The 16,520-nt window shown below is 38.0% G+C and overlaps 1 protein-coding gene across 1 annotated transcript in view; it reads left to right on the forward strand.

Moving 5' to 3' along the window:
* LOC114517402 overlaps positions 1-16,520 on the forward strand; it is a 28,083-nt gene that overhangs the window by 3,763 nt on the left and 7,800 nt on the right. Inside the window, exons 10-52 of the mRNA XM_028537099.1 lie at positions 173-322; positions 548-671; positions 758-943; positions 1,181-1,302; positions 1,381-1,519; positions 1,695-1,774; positions 1,963-2,150; positions 2,244-2,434; positions 2,530-2,751; positions 2,977-3,360; positions 3,435-3,769; positions 3,871-4,018; positions 4,213-4,275; positions 4,802-5,443; positions 5,912-6,046; positions 6,181-6,335; positions 6,409-6,568; positions 6,733-7,031; positions 7,254-7,395; positions 7,525-7,587; positions 7,698-7,870; positions 7,959-8,034; positions 8,221-8,309; positions 8,550-8,847; positions 9,120-9,356; positions 9,517-9,696; positions 9,866-10,021; positions 10,112-10,303; positions 10,528-10,710; positions 10,858-10,967; positions 11,265-11,790; positions 11,964-12,131; positions 12,282-12,446; positions 12,580-12,768; positions 12,949-13,125; positions 13,232-13,627; positions 13,758-14,006; positions 14,183-14,518; positions 14,602-14,736; positions 15,091-15,344; positions 15,449-15,536; positions 15,641-15,706; positions 15,888-16,481. Of these exons, the coding sequence (XP_028392900.1) occupies positions 173-322; positions 548-671; positions 758-943; positions 1,181-1,302; positions 1,381-1,519; positions 1,695-1,774; positions 1,963-2,150; positions 2,244-2,434; positions 2,530-2,751; positions 2,977-3,360; positions 3,435-3,769; positions 3,871-4,018; positions 4,213-4,275; positions 4,802-5,443; positions 5,912-6,046; positions 6,181-6,335; positions 6,409-6,568; positions 6,733-7,031; positions 7,254-7,395; positions 7,525-7,587; positions 7,698-7,870; positions 7,959-8,034; positions 8,221-8,309; positions 8,550-8,847; positions 9,120-9,356; positions 9,517-9,696; positions 9,866-10,021; positions 10,112-10,303; positions 10,528-10,710; positions 10,858-10,967; positions 11,265-11,790; positions 11,964-12,131; positions 12,282-12,446; positions 12,580-12,768; positions 12,949-13,125; positions 13,232-13,627; positions 13,758-14,006; positions 14,183-14,518; positions 14,602-14,736; positions 15,091-15,344; positions 15,449-15,536; positions 15,641-15,706; positions 15,888-16,481 (8,965 nt within the window). The remainder of the gene's footprint in view (positions 1-172; positions 323-547; positions 672-757; positions 944-1,180; positions 1,303-1,380; positions 1,520-1,694; positions 1,775-1,962; positions 2,151-2,243; positions 2,435-2,529; positions 2,752-2,976; positions 3,361-3,434; positions 3,770-3,870; positions 4,019-4,212; positions 4,276-4,801; positions 5,444-5,911; positions 6,047-6,180; positions 6,336-6,408; positions 6,569-6,732; positions 7,032-7,253; positions 7,396-7,524; positions 7,588-7,697; positions 7,871-7,958; positions 8,035-8,220; positions 8,310-8,549; positions 8,848-9,119; positions 9,357-9,516; positions 9,697-9,865; positions 10,022-10,111; positions 10,304-10,527; positions 10,711-10,857; positions 10,968-11,264; positions 11,791-11,963; positions 12,132-12,281; positions 12,447-12,579; positions 12,769-12,948; positions 13,126-13,231; positions 13,628-13,757; positions 14,007-14,182; positions 14,519-14,601; positions 14,737-15,090; positions 15,345-15,448; positions 15,537-15,640; positions 15,707-15,887; positions 16,482-16,520) is intronic.

Raw genomic sequence — 16,520 nt, forward strand, 5'->3', positions numbered from 1 at the left:
GCATAAGAACCACATTAATGTATGTCTTGTTATACCTGCTTGCTGTTAATACATGAAGAAAATTTATCTTGTTTGTGCTCTTTTTTAAACAATATTTCTGCCGCATCATATCCTAGTTTTATACATGCAAGAAAATTGAAGAATGTTTTTGATGTTTATTGTCCAAACACAGGTGGATTTGCTCCAACCAACACCTCTGGCAGGAGTTGAATTGCGCGGAGCTGCAGATTTCCCAAGCGATTCTTACACCGAGCTCTTTATGTATCATGGTACTATTGAGGAAAAATGGGAACTTCTGAAAGACAAATACGGAAAAAAAATGGTAAGTGTCGTTTAGTCAACTGCTTTTCTGTCAGAAACACTGATCTAATAGAGCGTAGAGTCTCAAATTTTCGGTCAACATGAGTTGGTTTCGTTTGAGTCTATTTTTCAAGCACATTTAATATCATGCTCTCCAGAGACAACTGTCAAGGAGTGATTGAATTGTCCTATACTAATAGAGGCAATAGTGGGCAATAGTGAAGTTTCTTTTTTTATGTTGCCATAGAGATTGCTGACGTCAATTTGTTACCAAGAGTTCGACTACTACGTCCTCGCCCGATACGTCAGACTCCTGATTACAAGATGGGGAAGAAGAACCTCGTTCAGATTTCAGTTGCATGAAATAAAAGGTTTGACTTTTGAGAGTAATGTGATCAATACTAGAAAAATACGAACATATAAAACAGAGACTGTATTCACCTTTTCTTCTCTTCAGCATATGAAAGGACAAATGTTGGTATTGAAAAAGGGATAATAAGGGATGATCAACTAAAATCCTCTAATCACCCCGAGGATCCAAATCCCGCATACGAAGGAAGATTAAATTTCCCTGGAGCTTGGTGTGGAAACACGCTACGCAAGCACCTGTATCTCCAGGTTGACTTCTTAGCAAATATCCAAGGTGAGCATGAATTGTGAAACGCATTTCTTCTTTTAAGAGATGTAAATGAGTTAAGATAATTTGAAATGTAAGTTAGGGAGACGTCCATGGAGTGTAAACACAAACGTTTCCCAGTTGCCAAATTTACATTTATCGAAAGTAGAATTGTGTTGCAAGTTGCCCATGATGAGAAATTGCACCCTGTAACTGGACCTTAAACCAGGCGTTTTCTAATTTACCACAAAATTTCACCAACAGTCCACGCTGTTGCAACCCAAGGAAAGTTTATTGATGTTTTGGAGTACGTAAAACAGTACAAAATATCAACTACCTTGAATGAAATTAACTGGAACGTGTACAAGGAAGATGGAACCGTCAAGGTAAATGGCTGAAATCAGAAGGATTGATTCTTACGCTTGGAGTCATTTAATTAATATATTTTGTGTTTACTATTTCAGCTGTTTCCTGGGAACAGGAACTGTCGCTGTTCTCATAAAAACTTTCTAAAACCTTTCTTGACTCGGTCTGTAAGAATTCTTCCAACGTCTTGGGTGGGAAGACCTTGCATGAGAATTGAAGTATTTGGCGTTTATAAAGGTATATAATAGTATTTATTTATTATTCGAAGACACCTTAACATTTAATATCTGTGGTGACGATATGAGCAAATACTTCTGAAAAACTGCAACGTTATTCGAGGTCACAACATCCCAAGCCAGGCTTTTCTACCTACGCTTCCCGAGTCATTTTAATGAATGATCTTCCATTTTAGGTATTCTCACAGTTCATGCGCGATCTGGTACAGTCTTTAACAAAGAAGGCAAAGTTATGACGCGTCAGAGTTCTATTAAGGTTTGTGAACGGTTGTTCCAACTAAAAATTTTCTTCACCGCAATTCCACCGCTCTTCACCGCAATCTCAGCTCTTTTCACCGCAATTTCCACCGCTCTTCACCGCAATTTCCACCGCTTTTCACCGCAATTCCACCGCACTTCACCGCAAATTACGACCGCTCTTTTTTGATTTGTATCTACATTCAGTTGAACGGAAAAGAAGTCATCGATACACAAACTGGTTACAATATTGTCGTAGCAAACTACATCACTGGTGAGCTCGTAACTTCGACTACACTACGTCCAGAATCAGAGATGAAACAAATGAACGACTTTCTAAGAAACATCTCAGATAGATCAGTCGTTGTTATTTCCACACAAAACGTTACAGAATTGTAAGTAATGCATGTATACTTAAATTTGGTTTATTACAATTTTTCGCCTGGAAGCATTTTGATATGTTTGACAATGATTTACTTAATGTGTAGACCACGAGACGATACTCTTTCTCTTTTGGAAACACTCGGGGCTATCAGACTGCGTTATTCCATGGCATCTGAGCACGGATCATGGATTCTTGTTGGGTATAAAGGTCAAGACCAAGTCGATTGGATTGCTGAGAAAATTGGAAACAGCAGAGAAACCATTAAAGTCGCTGTATTCGTACCTCTTAACCAAAGTAAGTGAATTAAATTCAAGCAAGTGTTAAAATTGTCCCGACAAATCGAGCACGTGTCAAAGAACATTTTTAATGTAAATTTGTATTCGTTCCAGGAAAATTGAAGCCAAAAGTTCAAGAATATTTTCAAAACCCTTCAGAAGGCATTGCTGGAACAGAAATGAGCTTGGAGGGACGTCATACGCAGTTTCTTTACAATATCAACTCAAGCTGTGGCTCAAATAATACTGAGTGTCGCGAAAAGTTATCACTGGGTTTTTGGATGAAAAATGATGTTCCAAAATACACCCAAATGACTACAAGCATGTCAAAGCACGGTAATTCATGTTGTTGACGTATTATTATAAATTATTGTACAACGATTACAACAAACCATCCACATCTATCACCATATATCCAAAACTGCTACATAACCACTCCCAAGGACCGCAAACACCACACGATCACCACTAACATCCGATAACAGCTTTCACCTGCAACCACGTCACACAACCACACATTCATCAACAATTTCAAAGAATCATCATTTCTTCTTTTCATAGAACGCTTCGTGTTCAAATACTATTCAAACGGTTATAAATTCATCGTACCAAAACAAAGCCTGACCTGGTACAACGCACGCTCACACTGTCTCGCAATGAACACGGATCTGGCGATTATTCCTGATGAACATGCAATGAAAGTTATTGAAGATATTGCTGAACGCGAAGGCATTGGTATAATTTATATTGGATTAACCAGACATCCAAACAACTTGCATGATTTTCGTTGGGTCGATGGTTCCGAATTGGTGTTTACACGTTGGCAGGTTCATGAACCTAATAATGTAAATGAAAAATGTGTGACGTTTTTAATTGGAAGCGGCTATAATGATTTCCCGTGCGACATTGCTCCAAAGCGTTTTATATGTCAGCAGCCAATTGAAGGTGTGTGTTTGAGTAAGCGTTTTGGTAAAGCGTTTTATCTGAGTTTTGGGATAATCAAGAACGTTCTTTTTCAGATATCACTGGATTGCAGCCGTTGGGTATGGAAAACGATTTTATTCCTGACAGTGCGATCAATGCTTCATCAATAATAAACGTTTGGCATGACAAATATTATGCTAGACCAAACACACAGAGAAATGATCCACGGAGCTGGTGCGCCGATACTAACAATGGTGACAACCGGCCGTATCTGCAAGTTGATCTCAGTGATATAAAAAAAATCTGTGGGGTGGGAACTATGGGCCGTGGTCAAATCCACACACATCGTGGCTACCCAGTTTCCTACTTCATACAACTCAGTAATGATTCCTTCAATTGGACTTTTGTAAAGCAAGGACTTGATAAAAAGGTTAGTCAAGATTTATAATGATTTTGTGGAATTTCACTTGATTATAGTTGTAAATTCTAAGAGTAATGTAAATTGAATTATTTTCATACGATCAATTCAAGGTATTCCAAGCGAACGAGGACGAAAACTCGATGGTAATTAATCGTTTTCATCGAGCATTTCTTGCTCAGTTTATCAAAATATATTTCCTCAATTGGAACAAAGGATTCCAACTTTGTGCCCGCGTAGAAATATTCTCGTGTAAAGAAGGTACAGTCTGATTTTCCAGCTGTTTTACTTCAGTCATTACTAGTTAAATTTCTCAATGAACTTCATTTTAATACTGTATATGACAACAATACACCATCATTTGTTGTTATTATTTGCTGCAAAATTATTCATTGTTTTCATTATTCATTATTCACTTATTTCACGCCATGACTTAAAATGGCCATGTTTTTCAGAGGAGGAACGCAACAATTTCAACAAACTTTCTCAGACAGTTCATGTTCCACGCAGTATAAAAGGTATGGTTTAATATGGCTCTCATGCATGTGTAAGATTAATGATTTTACTTGGGTCTTGCTGATTTAAAGATGTAGGTGTCTTTGCTCAATCATGCCTTAACGTGTTATTAATCCATCCTCTGTGTATGATGTATGTTAGTAAGTTTACATGTGTACAGTGTAATTAGTGTAAGTGAAACGTGAGGATATGCAGAAATTTACCAGTTGGATTCCCTGAGGCCAGTTTTTCAAAGCTCGGTTAACGCTAACCTTGGGTTAAGTTTTAATCCAGTGTTTTAGTTTATGTGCGTTTGAGCAACTGTTCGTTCTAAAACTTCAGAAAATGTAACTTCTATCGGTCCAGAATATATTTATGAAAAAAAGATATTCAACTTTGTAAACAAATGATTCAAAAACTTAATGTAAAGATTTGCGTAAACCCAGGGTTAAACAAACTGGCTTTTGGTTTTCATTTTCACGTTTTGGCATCTGACTAACGTCTTCTTTAACGCTTTTATTTAACTTGGATTTTTCTTTGCACTACCAGAAAACATAGCTGAAGATTGTTTGGACGTACTTATGGCTGGCGGAACTTCAGATGGCGTTTATGTAATAGATCCTGGGAACGAAGGACCTTTTTCTGTTTACTGTGATCAAACTACAGCCGGGGGTGGATGGACCGTATTTCAAAGACGAATGGATGGCGCAGTTGACTTCTATCGCACCTGGGACGAGTATGCGCAGGGGTTTGGTGACCCACGTAGTGAACATTGGCTTGGAAATGATAAAATTCTGCGATTGACTAACGTCTTTACCAGTACCTTACGTGTAGATCTTGAAAGGTTTTCTGGCAAAAAAGCTCACAGCCTGTACGGGGAATTCAAGCTGACAGTTGGCTCCGAGGATCATTACATATTTCATTTTCACAGCTTTGATGGTCCAGGCGGGAATGCTTTGGGACAGATAAGAAGTAAAACTTTTTCAGCCAAAAATAAAGGGGAAAAAGAAACTGTGGCTCAAAAACTTCACGGTGGATGGTGGTACACGGATGGTGAAATGCTTTCGAATTTGAACGGGAAATACTACAGCACGTCGAAGAACGCAGCAGATGGAATATATTGGAAGAAATGGACGGGCAATAAAGAGAGCCTAAAAAGAACGAAAATGATGATGCGATCAACCGGAAAAGGTTTGTGTTGGGCATAAATAGATTGAGCTGGAAATGTTCACTTCGTCTCTTAATCATCGTTTTTCACACGCACGGAAAACCTCTCAGGTGATGGTCGGAAAGCAAACTTGGCATCATATAAGATATGCTGTACATTTAATAACATTTGATAACTAAATTATCAAACAATAAAAGAATTTCATTAAACAGGTTTAACTACCTCCACAAGCAATGCATTCACCTTGTGTTTATGTGTCTGACTGGGAGTACAGACTATATGAATTTCATTCGTATTTCTAGTTCTGAACTTCATTTATGCACGTGTCTATATCATCCCAAGCTTGCTTTCGTACCATCTCTGAAATTTCTACCACCGGATATCTGTTCAAGATATTCAGGATCCATTTCAACACCCGTAACCCCGTCCTTTTTATCAAATCACCTCCATAATGGTGCATCGTAAAAAATCACATTCTTATTTACTCATAGATCGTACTGGAGTGCTTGGTGTGCAGCGTTTTGCTAGAGCTCACCAGTTCTTTACAAATGGTCCAGAAATTCCTGGCTTCCCCCGAACCAAAGCTAGGTTAAACTATAACGGACATTGGAAAGTGGCCAATTCTGGTAAGTTTACAATTTTAATCAGTTCCAAAAACCTATTAATTTATGACGAAAGCTTTGCCTCCCCTAAATTTCTAGCTCTTCCCAGACACCTAGCAACGGTAAATTCATTTCATTTAAATATTTTTCTTTGCAAGGTTACTACCTGCAGATAAATCTAAACACCTTGAAACGCATCACGCATCTGGCTACCCAGGGTGGAACCGATTTAAATTATGTCAAGGAATTCTATGTTCGACTTCACGACGAAAGTAGTTTTTGGAAGGATTATAAAGAAAACGGCCAATTGAAGGTTTGTACAACTCGTTTGGTTGGGTAATATACAGCTTATTTTGATTTGTATATTTAAAGTTGCCTTGTTTTAGATATTTGAAGGAAATGACGAGCGGACGTTGGGGAAAAACTCGCACATTGTCTCAAACTGCCTTTATGATACTGGTTTTACCAGAAAGATACGCATCCATCCTCTCTCGTGCAGTAGTGACTTTTGTTCATTGAGGATGGAATTGTACAGTTGTGAAAATTGTAAGTAATGACTGTCATTTCACACACACAGACTAACTGATTTGCATGCAACAGTTTACTTGGGCCGAAATGAAATTGCAAATGATATATAAATAAAATAGCTGTACGCTATTCACGTAATACTGCACCGTTTCATTTCATGAAGTGTTTAATACTTCTTCTAGCTTGTAGTTCGCCTTTGGGAGTTAGCAATGGCTTACCCGATGATAGAATAAACGCCTCATCTTGGAAAGCTCAAAAACCTCCTCATTATGGTCGCCTTTCTAACACGAACGGCTGGTTTGCAGAAAATCTGAAACCAAACGAGTTTTTACAAGTGAACTTTTTGGAAATTGTTAGAGTAACTGCTGTCGCAACTGTAGGATCTTCAGCCAATTCACCCTCTTGCTTTGTCAAAAGCTATGTAATAATGTACAAGGATACAAAACGCAAGTGGAAAAAGTATAAAAGAAAAAACGATAAGGTAATATTGGAGCACTTTCCTTTAAGCGGCCAAAATGGTAAAACGGTCATATTTTGACACAGCTACAACAACTGAACTCAGTCATTGTAAACAGACATTCAACATAATAGTTAAACAAATAGTTTTCTCTCAGCATCGGCCTTATACTGGCCTTAATGGTTTGTGTTTCAACACAATATATTCAAGAAAAGATGTATTTTCCATGTGTTTATTGTTCGCTAGGTATTCCATGGAAATATTAATGCATTTGTCACCATTCGTAATGAAATTGAAGAACCTTTCCTGGCGCTTTCCTTGAGATTTGTGGTAAAGACTTGGCATAACGATATATGTCTAAAAACTGAAATATATGGTTGCTATCCAGGTTAGTCTCTGGTTGCTATGATTGAAAATATAATTCACCAATACCGGTACATTCAGGGTTTATCTTAGTTTCAATCTGTGCAAAGAGAAGGCACAATTCAGTCAGTTCAAACTTATTTTCTTCTCACAGATAACCCGAAATTTTTGGTTTCTACCGACACTGCAATTGCTGGAAGAGATTTTCACATTAAAGGTACTTCGTTTAAGAAAATGCTATTTGATGTTATTTTGAAAACATCCTTTACAAAATTGCAAGTTTTTATAAGTTTTAATTTTCACACATATTCTGACTTCTATTCTCAGGAAGGTATCGTTATTGTGAGGATTGCGAATGTCCTGGTTGTAAAAAGAGCATTTGTCTTCGTGTTTTCGGCAAAGTTCATACCATTGCCTCTCGTTTCTCATATGACTGCCTGCATCATGACTTCGAAATTCCTCTACGTGCCTCTGAAGTTCCTGGTGTTTACAAAGTTTATGTGAGTTGCATTGCACGGGAAATACTCGATACTATTAAATCATTTTTTTCTTGCAAAATACTGAAAGTGGACTGCATGAAATCTTTAGATATCAGACAGTGACCAGAGTGATTGCAACAATACATCTAACGAGCGAATGGTCGGAAGTATTGCAGTCACCGAAGGTTGGAAATATTATTAACTTGCTTATACTGGATATAGCTCTATCAGTTCTAAACTGTTCTTCCTAGAGGTCCATTAAGGATCATCTCTTATTGATCCAGTGTTCCTAGAAACCTACTACAGATGGACCTTTCTTCCTGCAGGTCGTAGACTATAACGTAGTAATACGGAATTCAATGCTATCCTAGGTTACACAAGTTGCTTAGACTTGCTATTGTCTGGTAATACAAAAAGCGGACAATATTCAATAGATCCAGACGGAAATGGCTCAATCACGGTACGTCATGTCACCCAACTTTATTCATTTACCAGTAAATACAAAGTGTTAGATATACGTTGATATATCATTCTAAGAGTTCCTTTAAATGGGCCAAACAAAATACTTATTTTCAATGGCCATAAACAACAAGTTACCTCAGTTCACTTTTCTGCTTTATAAATCTGTCCATAACCAACACGCTTCACGCTTTTACACTACTCCTCTGCCCTTATATAAACCTGGATTTTCTTTGTCAAGGTCTACTGTGATCAAGAAAAATTTGGTGGAGGATGGACCGTATTCCAACGACGTGTTGATGGCAGTGAAAGTTTTAATCGTGATTGGGCGACCTACAAACATGGATTTGGAGATCTTGAGAAAAATTTCTGGCTTGGAAATGATTTTATTCATCGATTAGCGCCCACCAAGCGTGAACTCTTGCTTGATCTGAACTCTGAAAAGGGTGACCACGCATTTGTTTTGTATAAATCATTCCAAGTGAATAGCGAAGAGGATCTTTATCGATTACACGTCTCGAAATATCAAGATTCTGTAGGTAATGACTTAAGCTGAAATGTGTTTGAGAGAAACTGCTATCCTGATAAGTTCTAAAACTTCAGTCCTACTGAACTAAATGCCAATAACAAGTTACTCATCGTGTGTGTCTTCATCGACTACAACAAAACTTAGTTATCTGCAGGGGCGTTGCGAACGAGTCAGGATTAGGGGGAGGGCTTGGTTTCATGTGATTTTGACCAATTGTTATAATGAAATGCCCACTCGATCGGGTAAGTGGCCAACAAAGGTTATATTTGCCTCTGTTTCTAGCTAATTGTATGCAAGGCGAAAATGGTAAGCGATTCACAACATATGACAGAGATCATGACAATCATAAGAATGAAAATTGTGCTGTAAAACGAAAAGGTGGTTGGTGGTTTTCAGCATGTGGTCAATGTCATCTTAATGGTGTGCATGGAGGAAGTTGGGTGAAAGTAATGAAGTTTAATCTGTGGACGGGCAACGTGAGACTTAACAGAGCTGAAATGAAAACACGAAAAAACAATAGTTAGTATATTATTCCTTATATACACATATTCTCTTCACACTAAAGATTATCATCAGCGCGGGAATCTTGTAACGAGAATTTTTGCTATTATATTTGTTAATTGCATGCAGTATATGAAACTATATCATTCTATATATTTTTTTTTCTGTTTTTCGTCAGTTGTCACGTGCAACGAGAAGTTTTGCTATTATTTGTTAAAAACATCGCATCACTGGCTCGCAGCGCGCGAGGAATGTCGGCGATTCCATGCAGATCTTCTGAGTGTCCACGACGCGGATGAAAACCAGTTTATTGTCGATAAAATACTTCAGGAACAAAACATTGACCAAGTTCATTTGGGTACGTACATTGCACGTTTAAAACCCAGTTTTCATATTGCTATTTTTATTCGATAAGAAAGAAAAAAATCTTGCCGAAAAACGAAACAGTTCATTGACATTGATGTGAGTATAACGGTGAGTTTCTGTATAATAGAAAAGTAAAAATATTATATTTTTTATTGTTTAAGAAATGCGTAATATTACAACGTGGACAGATGGAAGCAAAGTTCTCTTTAATAACTTTAAAACGCCTTTCATCGGTTCTGCTTGCCCTGTCCTGCAAAAAGATGGCAGTTGGAAAGTTCAGAATTGTAATGAACGAGAAACTGTCGTTTGCAAAAGAGGTAATTTGTGTAATGTTCTTTATCACGTCTCATTAAAGAGTAAATGTTTGACTGCCGTGATAAATCTAACACAAACGTGCTTTTTTTTAGGAAAATACTGTTTTAAAGAACAATGTTTTATTTATAATGCGGAACAGAAGATTTTTGCTGACGCGCAGAATCACTGCCGTGACTTGGGTTATGATCTTGTGAAAGTTTCGTCTAAAAAAAAGCAAGATTCTCTTATGGAGTATATTCACTCATCTACAAAAAACAGCTCATTTCCAGCTTCTGTCTTGTTGGGTAAGCACTAACTCCACGATGTTCGTTGAATTACTTTGCAGGATCATGGTAAATTCGTCAAATAACGGGAGAATTTGCTAGGAACATTCTGAAATTTCATGGCATAGTTTTGCCAAGATTATTGTTTTGGTTTTTTAAAACGTTTCGCCAGAACTTAGCGAGAGCTGGTTATTTTAGCAAAGATTAAATTAATCACGAACCAATATTTATTTTCTTCATCTAAGGTTTGAAACGATTCAGTGATTCTACTGCGTTTTCTTGGATTGATGGGACGTTCCCTGATTTCAATCTTTGGGCTGAAGACGAACCAAATGAGCCCGAGACAAAGTTTTGCACAGAATTACAACCCAGTGGAGTGTGGAATGATGCTGCATGTGATTCAGCCAGTTCATTTCTTTGTGAAAAAGGTAGGAAGGTCTAATTTATTAGAGTGTTTACAAATGAGATTATTGTATCTCAGACCAACGATGAATATTTTGTCGTAATATAGGGAAGCCATTAGAGAAATCTGTTGGTGAAAATTCTTTACCAGCAAAGCTATTTCTTAATTCCAGATCTAGATCCAGATAATGTGAAGCCCAAAGACTGTCTTGAATTGCTTCTTTCTGGAAGAACACGAAGCGGTGTATATTCTATTGATCCCGATGGCTTGGGTTCGTTTCAGGTAAGCAATCATCAAGATAAGTTCATAGAATTTTCTGGAATTTATGTTCACTTTGACTGGGCGGTCGTTAAAAAAAACTACTTCACGTCTGTGGTGTGGCTGAGGCCACTCAAGCTGTGGGATATTTTCCTATATGAAGAGTTAGTTAACGTTCTACCAAGCTTTGCTAATTTTCCGAAGAGTGAAGAGTTTGGATATTACACAGAGAAAACATGAATTGAAACATTCGAAGGCTGTGATATTTTATTGGTAGATCTTGCATACCACCCTAGCTCTGAAATCCATTTCATTCATTAGGTTTATTGTGACCAGGATGCAAGGGGCGGCGGCTGGACCGTGATCATGAGACGCGCAGACGGAATTGAGCCTTTCAACCGTACCTGGAAGGAATACAGACAAGGCTTTGGTTCTTTGGATCGAAATTTCTGGCTTGGTAATGATCTGATTCATCGATTAACTGAGACACCAAATGAGGTTATATTCGATATTGCGTCCGATGGAGGGGATAACTCTGTTGTTTTGTACAAGAACTTCAAAGTTGGAAGTGAAAAAGAGAAATATAAGCTTACTGTAGACGAATTTGACGATCCTCATCGCAGCGATACAATGAGTGGCAGCAATGGGATGTTTTTCACAACGGAAGACGCTGATAACGACCAGGACGATGGTAATTGCGCGGTTAAATTAAACGGTGGTTGGTGGCATAAATCTTGCGCTGAAGCATTTTTGACAGGAACATACGAGCCAAGTGATCCAGCATTCAATATGCGCTGGGGTGGATGGATTTTATCAGGAGCAGAGATTAAAATACGCCGAAAATCAAGTAAGGTTTTGAACCGTAGTTAACACTGCTTGCTCTATAACAAGGCTTAGCGCAACATAACCAGTTCAAACCAGAGAATGACAACAAAACAACTGACAAAACACATCTGTTAGTTTTCTATGTTAGAATGTTATTTGGATGAAAAAGTAAATATACGTACCCTTAATTTTTAGTTGTGTATTGTTTCGATGAATATTGCATTTACCGGACGCGAAAGACGAGATCATGGCTGGAGGCTATCGATGAATGCCGAAGCTTCAATTCTGATTTACCTTCTGCTAGTGATCAGTATTTTGTAAACCACTTAGCGAACTTAAGCGGCCATGATGAGACATATCTGGGTAAGCATGTGCTTCAGTGTCTTCAAATCCTTCACTCCGTTCTTCAAATCTTGTCTTCAGTCTGTTGTATGATAAACCACGTACGATGAAACTCAATATAGTTTATCATTGTCTAATCAGAAGCTAAGTTTTTTTGGAATGTGATTTCAGGCCTCGGAATGGGAGATAAAAATACGTGGACTGACGGAACTACACTCGGAGTAGACCTTTTCACCGACCCAACTTTACCTGCTGACAAGTGTGTTATTCTTAAAGAAAATAAAAAATTGACAAGCGTGGATTGCAATGAGCCAAAGTTCGTTGTTTGTAAAAGAGGTCAGAGAGCCAATTATATACCGTTACAGGAGTTTTAATCTTGGAATAATAGTTTAACCTCACACTAATATCTTATACCTTACGGAAATGCTTATGTTGAGAAAAAAACAACACACTTGTTTTGTCGTTTCAGGAAAGGATTGCTACAAAGGAGATTGTTATCATTACAAAAACAAGAAAGTAGACTATGATCTCGCTGTGTCAAACTGTACTTCCTATGGTTACAATTTGCCAAAAATTTCAAGCCGTGGCGAGCACCAGTTTACGACGAAAATAATACGTGTTTCCACAAAAGATAGTTCAGTTCCTATTGTCTTCACCAGTACGTTTTCTATTTGTTTTCAGTTGCATTCTCCCGGCGGTCTTTTCTGATACTTGTCTAGTTGTCAAAACTTGGCAACAATTGTTGCAAAGTTCTGATGTCCTCAACTTTCTAAAATGTTTATGGTTTGTCCAAAATATTCTTGAATATAGAATTTAATTACGGTGTTTTGCTTCAAAGACTTGCAGTTAGTTGGATCAGACTACCAATGGGCGGACGGTACAAAGTTGCAATACAATAAATGGGTTAATGGTGAACCAAACGGTCTTAATACTGGAGAAAGGCGGGTCTCTCTTAATTCTGATGGACTTTACGACGTCCCAGATAATCACCAGAGTACAATTCTATGCGAAAAAGGTAAGAGAGTTGTGCAAATCCTTACCAATATGTCCGTCTCTACAAATTCTCACCAGCTTCAGGTAAAATAAACGTTTATTCACAACAACTACATTTTACCGTCTAGTTGCCATTGTGAGGAGTTGTTCAGAAGTCTCAACCAAATACGCTCGTAGTGAAAGTGGATATTATTCCTTTCATACTGGCAGACCCAAGATCATCAATGCTTATTGTGATTTGAACAGTCCCGACGGAGCATGGACGGTTCTTCAGAGAAGAGTTTACAACACACCTCCGCTGAATTATTCCAGTAAAACATGGGCAAACTACAAGGATGGTTTTGGGGATTCTGAGTCGAATTTTTGGCTCGGAAACAAGAACATTCATGAGCTGACCAAGACACGGCAGAGGTTGAAAATTACGCTGTGGACGGCGGATTTTAATGTTTATGAAGCGATTTACGAAGACTTCACTGTAGGAGACGAAGCTTCAAAGTTTGTGCTCAATTTCGGCGCTTACTCAGGCAAGAATATTGTGTGTTTTTTATTTGTGCAAAGTGATCTTTACGTGTGTGAACAAGAAGACTATTTAAGATTGGTAGGAAAGAGCGAATCATAAACACCAATTATGATTGATATGTTTTTCATTCACAGGAACAGCAGGTGATTCACTTTCATATCATCGAGGAATGAAATTTTCTACCGTAGACGAGGCTAATTTTCCGAAGCTATCCGATGCGTGCACGAGCAGTCATCCAGGGGGGTGGTGGTTTAATGGCTGTGTGGAATCCAATCTAAACGGCGTCTTTACTAGCAAGACAAACAATCCTAATACTGTGTATTGGAAAACTATCTCCCAGCCGATTATCAAGACAGAAATGAAGATGCAAGCTTACAATGAAGGTACCTTGATTTAGTGGTGAAAATAATGGCATTACTGTTTAAATAACAAAACCAAGAGAACTGTAAAAACCATGGTAACAATGACAACATGGTTGTCAACAACAACAAATACTGCGACCACGAAAAACAACACTATATCTTCATTTGTCAACTAAAATTGGATTTTTTCTTCCTAGTTCCATCCTTTATGCCTGATGCTCTGATTCAAAATGAAATCTCAACACTTGGGTTAACATTTAACGATCGTGCTTTGAATATCGATATGCAAACTTCGCACCAACACTGGAGAGCTATGATACCCAAACCTGGTCCATTCACCACACACGTGGCAATCACGTGGGAAGACCACTCCTACTTACGGTACTATGAAAATGGTACCCTATTAGCTGAAGTTGCGGCTGTATCAGATACTAAACTACCGAATCCAAATAAGACAAACATTCAATTTATTTGGTTAAATGAGTTTACTGTATTTGACCGACAGTTGGACGCAAAGGCACAATACCAGAAAAGTAAGTTAATCCAAGCACTGGTAGTAGAATAATGTATTTAAGATTCCGAATAGATCCTTGTATTCATCGTTCTTGTGTTTTAGAAATATTGACGTTTGACGAAGAAGAAGATTTGTGGAACCGCAGCGTGTCTACCTACCAATGGAACATCATGAAAGGCTGCACGTCAAGTATTCAAACCGGACCTTGTGGTGACCATACCTCTTTGAGGAGTATTGGTAGGTATATCTGGATGCTGATAATATATACTCGTGATGATGATGGTAATAATGTTAATAATGGTGGTGATGGTATTGATGTAATGATGGTAATGATAGTGGTGATGGTGGTGATGGTAATGATAGTGGTGATGGTGGTGATGGTAATGATAGTGGTGATGGTGGTGATGGTAATGATAGTGGTGATGGTGGTGATGGTAATGGTAATGATGGTAATGATGGTGGTGATAGTGTTGATGGTGGTGATGGTAATGATGGCAAAGATGGTGGTGATGGTAATGATGGTTATGATAATTACGTTGAATACGTGGTCGTATGCAAAATCCACCAATTTTAAACTTCAACTGTTTTCAGGTTCGTATGCATATGCCGAGGCCTCACCGGCGGCTCCTGGTGATCAAACCTTTCTCAAAAGTCGTAATCTTCTTGGTTTATATAATTGTCTCTCATTCTGGTATCATATCTTTGGTTCTGATGCGGGATCTTTAAATATTTACTTGACTACAAACTCTACAGTCTTTGGTATCCCTGTCAGAAATATCAGCGGGAATCGCGGAAACTTTTGGAGATACATGGAAGTTGATATTAACATAAACAGCGTTTTCAAGGTACACGCATGCACTGCGGGAGAAAATAAGGGTTGACGGGGATTTCTGGGAAGAATCATATCACTTTGTTTTTAGCCATAAAACTTCAGTACCTGTTTTCTTAGGTTGTTTTTGAGGCAACTCGAGATGAAAGTTTTTACACAGATATTGCGATTGATGACGTTACCCTCTCCGTGGACAAATGCAAGCATGGTAATTCTCATAATAATACCCTCCTCGTCATCATTTCAGTGAAAATGCTCAGTATATTCTGTGTCATTTTTCCGAGTGAAACTATTTCCTGTGTGATTTTATAGAATGTATCCCACCTTGTGGTCCTGGAGAGAAATGTGATCATTCCACATTGCTTTGTCATTACGAAGGTAAATGAACGTATCATGATTTCACAGATTTAAAATGACAGACTGATAAGACTGTTCTTTTAAGCTGTTTCCAGAGAATCATCCTTTCATGATCTATTCTTGCTGCAAAAGAAAACTTAAGTACTGAAATTACATTGTTCTGTATAACATATATATCATACTGTTCATTATGTATCATTAGGTATTTATGATCATCGTTGGAAATTGAACTCCTTAGAAATGACCAATAATTCAACTACATCTGTAAGCGGCCGAGTCGATAAAACGGAAGGTGCGATGGATGGTGCTGTTCGACTCAAGGAAGATGGGAAAATTATCTTTCGACAATTTGATAATTTCTGTGATGACATCTGGTGCTTTCCTTACCTCACCATTTCATTTTGGTTAAAATACGAAGAAGTCGTAAGCCAAGATATTCTTATGTTCGGTGATTTGGTCAAAGTTTCACAGAATTCGGGAACGCCGGAAGAACATATTTCATTTGAGTTGAATTCTGCGGCTCAGAGTTGCAAGGCGAGTTTCTTCGTCCCTTCTGGTGTTTGGTCTCATATCATAGTGACTCTTGTCCATGATTTGATGAACCTGTACTTCGATGGAAAACTTCTCAATAATTCTTTACATCTTCAATGCACGAAGAGAAATGAGTTAATGGATTTCCCAAATATCAATTTAGTCGCTGGTGGATCTGGCAACGTGGATTTCGCTCTAGATGATGTACGAGTATTATTTGATGTGTTACCTAATGAAACTGTCAGGTGGTACAAAGCAAACACAGGTATGATTGCTTTATGTTTGTCTTGAAAGAACATCTAAA

Source organism: Dendronephthya gigantea, unplaced genomic scaffold (genome assembly GCF_004324835.1).
Source record: "Dendronephthya gigantea isolate DGI-Jeju-01 unplaced genomic scaffold, DenGig_1.0 000009F, whole genome shotgun sequence".
Taxonomy (NCBI): domain Eukaryota; kingdom Metazoa; phylum Cnidaria; class Anthozoa; order Malacalcyonacea; family Nephtheidae; genus Dendronephthya; species Dendronephthya gigantea.